Source organism: Pleuronectes platessa, chromosome 11, assembly GCF_947347685.1.
Source record: "Pleuronectes platessa chromosome 11, fPlePla1.1, whole genome shotgun sequence".
NCBI lineage: Eukaryota > Metazoa > Chordata > Actinopteri > Pleuronectiformes > Pleuronectidae > Pleuronectes > Pleuronectes platessa.
Genome location: NC_070636.1, coordinates 23,658,920 through 23,663,637, shown reverse-complemented (window position 1 = coordinate 23,663,637; position 4,718 = coordinate 23,658,920). Strand labels below are relative to the sequence as shown.

At 45.8% G+C, this 4,718-nt stretch overlaps 1 protein-coding gene across 1 annotated transcript; it reads right to left on the bottom strand.

The window, feature by feature from the left end:
• Positions 1-4,085: 4,085 nt before the first annotated feature.
• LOC128450376 (histone H1-like) lies at positions 4,086-4,718 on the bottom strand. Its single transcript, XM_053433787.1, has one exon. It carries the CDS (start codon positions 4,695-4,697, stop codon positions 4,086-4,088), a length of 612 nt encoding a protein of 203 aa, XP_053289762.1. The 5' UTR covers positions 4,698-4,718.

The following is a 4,718-nucleotide window of genomic DNA, read 5'->3' as shown; positions in this document are numbered from 1 at the left end:
ATAAAGCTATGTTTTTTTTAATATTCTAATCAAAACCTCAGTTTTTTTTTCTCATTGCGGTGGGCTATTTAAACCGCGCCGCCCAAGTGCGCCCCCCCCAAAAAAAATGTCACCAGCCGCCACTGGTGTCAATGCAGTGACTCGCACAACCCCTCCTCCACCCCAATCTCCTCCAGTCCTGAGAAGAACATTCATCACCTCTTCTGGATCCCGATAACAACCGATCACGGACTAAGGTGGCAGCTGACTGCCTGACAACAGACTGTTACTCGTGGCATCCATTGCACTTCTGTCCATCCTGGAAGAGGGATCCCTCGCATGCGGCTCTTCCTGAGGTTTCTACGTTTTTCCCTCAAGAAGGGTTTTTTGTAGTTTTTCCTTACTCTTGTGAGGGTTAAGGACAGGGGATGTCACACTTAGGAAGTCCAATAAGACAATGCTCATACATGGACCATCTAAACAAACGATTGACCAATGAACCACCACCAGTGTCTAGACCCCTGGGGGGGTTTTCCTGTAAGACGTTCTGCTCCACCCCCTTTTAATCCTGATGACATCACACAGGGGTCTAAAATGCCAAAGACTATAAATATTCGCATTCTCTGTGCACTGTAAAAAATAAATTCGTTAAAGTAAAAACCAAGTCTCTCCTGATTGAAATATTATTAACGTGAACGTAACGATGAACGTGAGTGAACGTCACGTTCATTTTTTAAATCATCACCGTATCAGGCCATCATGAAATACCAGGAGCGGGCGAGTGTGTGTGTGTGTGTGTGTGTGTGTGTGTGTGTGTGTGTGTGTGTGTGTGTGTGTGTGCGTGTGTCCCGGCGCTCCGACCCCGCCCACTCAGTCGGAGAAACCCATCTGAGCACGGAAGATGGTCCGTTCTAGAGACATGTCGTCTTCTCCTGTTAAACTGAATAAACAGCGCTAACAAGCAAGCCCCTGTTTGTGAGGCAATATATTGCCCATAGTGTGCAGGGGTACGAAACCTTTACTATCAAAAGAGCGAGTGGACGGGGTCGGAGCCCCGGGACCCGGGACCTATACAGTCTATGCCCGGGACCGGAGCGCTCGCTACACACACACACACACACACGCACACTCGCCCGCTCCTGGTATTTCATGATGGCCTGATAAGATGATGATTAAAAAAATTAACATGACGTTCACTCACGTTCATCGTAACGTTCACGTTAATAATATGAAAACTGATTCGTTAAGTTCAGCATTTGTGAAACATATGAACACCACTGAACTGTACAGCCACTGCAGAGGGGCTGAAGAGCCGCGTTCGGCTCCAGAGCCGCGGGTGGCCGAACCCTGTGTGGAACCGAATTTGTATGGTGTATTGGACGTTTTTGTGGCAGCAGTGTCCATCACTTTTAGCTGTCCTCTGGAAACACTTCCGTTGTGTTTTCTCCTCTACTTGCTGCGCGTTTGTCTATTTGCTGCGCGTTTGTCTATTTGCAGCGCGTTTGTGTATTTGCAGCGCGTTTGTGTATTTGCAGCGCGTTTGTCTATTTGCAGGGCGTTTGTCTATTTGCTGCGCGTTTCTGTAATGTGTTGTGTTGTGTTGTGAAATTGATGAAGATGTTTTCTTACTTTGCTTGTGTTTTGTCAACTTGCATGTGTTTTCTTAAGTTGCTGTTCGTTGAGCTCTCAGGGACACCGTACATTTCCCCTTTGTCATGGCCCCTGCCTCACCTGCCTTCTAGTTTATCTCTCTCTTTCTCCCTCTCTCTCGCTTGTGCAGGTGGCGTCAGTAATTACTGATGAGGGCCTGGTGTGCTGGAGTTGGGGCCTTGATTGACCAGCTGCCTTTATAAGCTCCACTCCTGCTCTCATCGGTGCCGGACTATAGACTAAGTTACAGTCAGTTGTCGCAGCCAAATATTAAGATTTCCGTAAAGGTCCTGTTCATTCCCTGTCTGACTTCCTCTGTCTCCCTGCCCAGGACCAGCAGCTGGACTATTGCCCCGACTCCAGCCCCTGCCTGCCTGCCTGCCTGCCTGCCTGCCTGCCCGCCTGCCCGCCTGCCTGCCTGCCTGCCCTTATTATTGGACTTCCAATAAATCATATTTAACTTTACTTCTGCCTCAGCCTCTGTCTCTGCCTCTGTGTCCGAAGCTTGGCCTTAACACCCTTCATTTCATTCCATTCCTTTATCTCATTTCATACCATTTCTTTATCTCATTTCATTTCATTGCATCTCAAAAAACACAGAACTTTATTTATATCTTACCTCCAATCTCCCAACCGCACTCTCACACCTATAACAATGACTATGTACTAATACAGAATTTGCTTTAACAGGTTTCTGCCTACCTTGTGATTTAGAGCTCTTGTGAGAATGCGGAGGATCGATCGGAGCAGCCTAGACCTCGAGGTCTGCGGTCTTTCTGGTCAAAAGATTCCTCCTCAGGATCACGTCCGTCAAAAATTGTCTTTAGGATCACGTCGGGGTCACCAAATTGTCAGGCGTGTTGGTTTATCCTAAATAAGAGAAGAGTCGGACTGGTCCAATTTAAGTATTTATTTAGAAAGCAATGAAAGGTAACAATCATAGCTATCGACAATGATCACAGCCTAGGCTAAATCAGTTAGCAATAGGTAGTTAATAATGGCCCCGAACAGAAGGGGTTTGATATAATTATAACAGTAGAATTAATGTGACTGGTTATAAAAGATTGGAGGGGAGTCACTGCAAATCAATTTGGTTCTCCCTTATTGGTCCACAGCTGTAGTCCCCCGCCTCTTGTCAAGGAATCCAGGAAGTGACAAGAAGCTGCTCTCCGTGACGCTACTACTACTCTGATAGTTGCTAAGCAAAATGTTCTCTTCATGAAAGGCCTTGACAAAGCTGATGACATGTGGGCCATTGGAGAAAGGAATATGATGTTCCTGCTATATCCAAACAATGTCCTGTTGTATGTAAACATTAGGATCCTCGAAACCAAAACAACGAAACAAAACAATGTCAACAAAGTCACTCTGTCCAACCTCCAGAACTTATCAGACAGCTGCATGAAATATATGTGATGAGAATGAAACTAAGGGAATAATGGTTTAATACCAAAAGTTAGAATTCAGAACAATTATAAGATTCATTATTAACACTATGCAGCAAGGGTTATTTATAAATAATTTGTATAAAGGCCTTATATCTGGTTTAAACTGCTCAAGACCCCCCCTCCTGTCTTTATTGCAAAGAATACAGTTAGACCCCAGAACAGCTAAAATACTGAATTCTCACAGGTCCTGAAACAAGATTAAAACAATTAAGTATTTTTTTATTAAACTCTGAAAAATTCACTTAGTGTTTTAATCATAAATCTGAGAAAAGCATCACCTGAAAAACCCTCTAGTCCCTGTCAGTAAATGCAACCACGTGACTTTCCCTCTGTTGGTGTTGCAGTGTCTGATGACTCAATACTTTAGTTTAATGACAGCCACTGATCAAGTTAATGCAGCTACAGAGCTCATTTTTGTGACTCAAACAAGCAGCTGCAAAAAAACAGGAGAAGCTGAGCGACTGGAAAACAAAGCTTCTGAGGACAAGGAGGAGAGTTCATCTGGTAGTGGACGTTGTTCCGGTTCACATAATTTGGAGAGCAGCGCCATCTGTTGGCTGCCTGATGCTACTACAGTACAGTACAGTTATATGATGTGAAGCCGAAATTGACATTTTTCTAAGCAGCTGTCACTTATATATTTAGCAAGGAAAGACACGAGGAAACTACGATAAATATAACAACAAAGGCACAATATTTAATAAGTATGGTATATGAAGTCGAACGGATATCGCTTAACATCATTGTAAATGATGTATGTGTGTGTGTCAGTAGTAGTCTGCCTCTCCTTCACACAGAGTCTAAAGCTATGTGTTATATTATTTAATGTGAACTAACTTCTAAATCTTAACATTGTAAGAAAGACACTTAATATATTCCTGTCTAACTTGACTCCCTTTTGTTAAGAACTCTGTCTCTACATATGTATTGACAGTGGTGATGAATGATGAGGAAACAGCTCTTTGTGCATCTTTTACCAGGATGGACATGTTTCACAGTGAGGACAGCTCACTTCTTCTTCGCTTTGGGTTTGGCGACCTTCTTCGCGGGGGCTTTCTTGGCAGCAGGGGCCTTTTTCTCCACCTTCTTAGTGCTCTTCGCCACTTTCTTGGGGCTCTTCGCCAACTTCTTGGGGCTCTTGGTGGGCGTCTTGGCCGCTGCTGGTTTCGTCACCTTCTTCGGGGACTTTTTAGCGGCTGCTGGCTTCTTGGCTGCCACCGACTTGGGCTTTTTAGCCACTGCAGGTTTCTTGGCGGCGGGCTTCTTCGCTTTGGGAGCGGCCTTCTTCACCGGCTTCTGGACTTTGGTCTCCGCCTTCTTGCTCATCTTGAACAAGCCGGTGGCCCCGGCTCCCTTGGTCTGGACCAGGGTCCCGCTGACCACCAGCTTCTTGATGGTGGTGTTGACGCAGGAATTGTTCTTCTCCACATCGTAGCCTCTGGCAGCCAGAGCCTTCTTGAGGGCAGACACTGACGCGCCACTGCGCTCCTTGGACGCGGACACGGCCTTCACGATGAGCTCACTGACACTGGGGCCGGCGGTCTTTGGTTTCACGACCTTCTTCTTGGCCGCTTTAACCTTGGCGGCGGCTGGAGCGGGAGCTGGAGCGGCTTCTGCCATCTTTCTCTTTGCGTATAGATC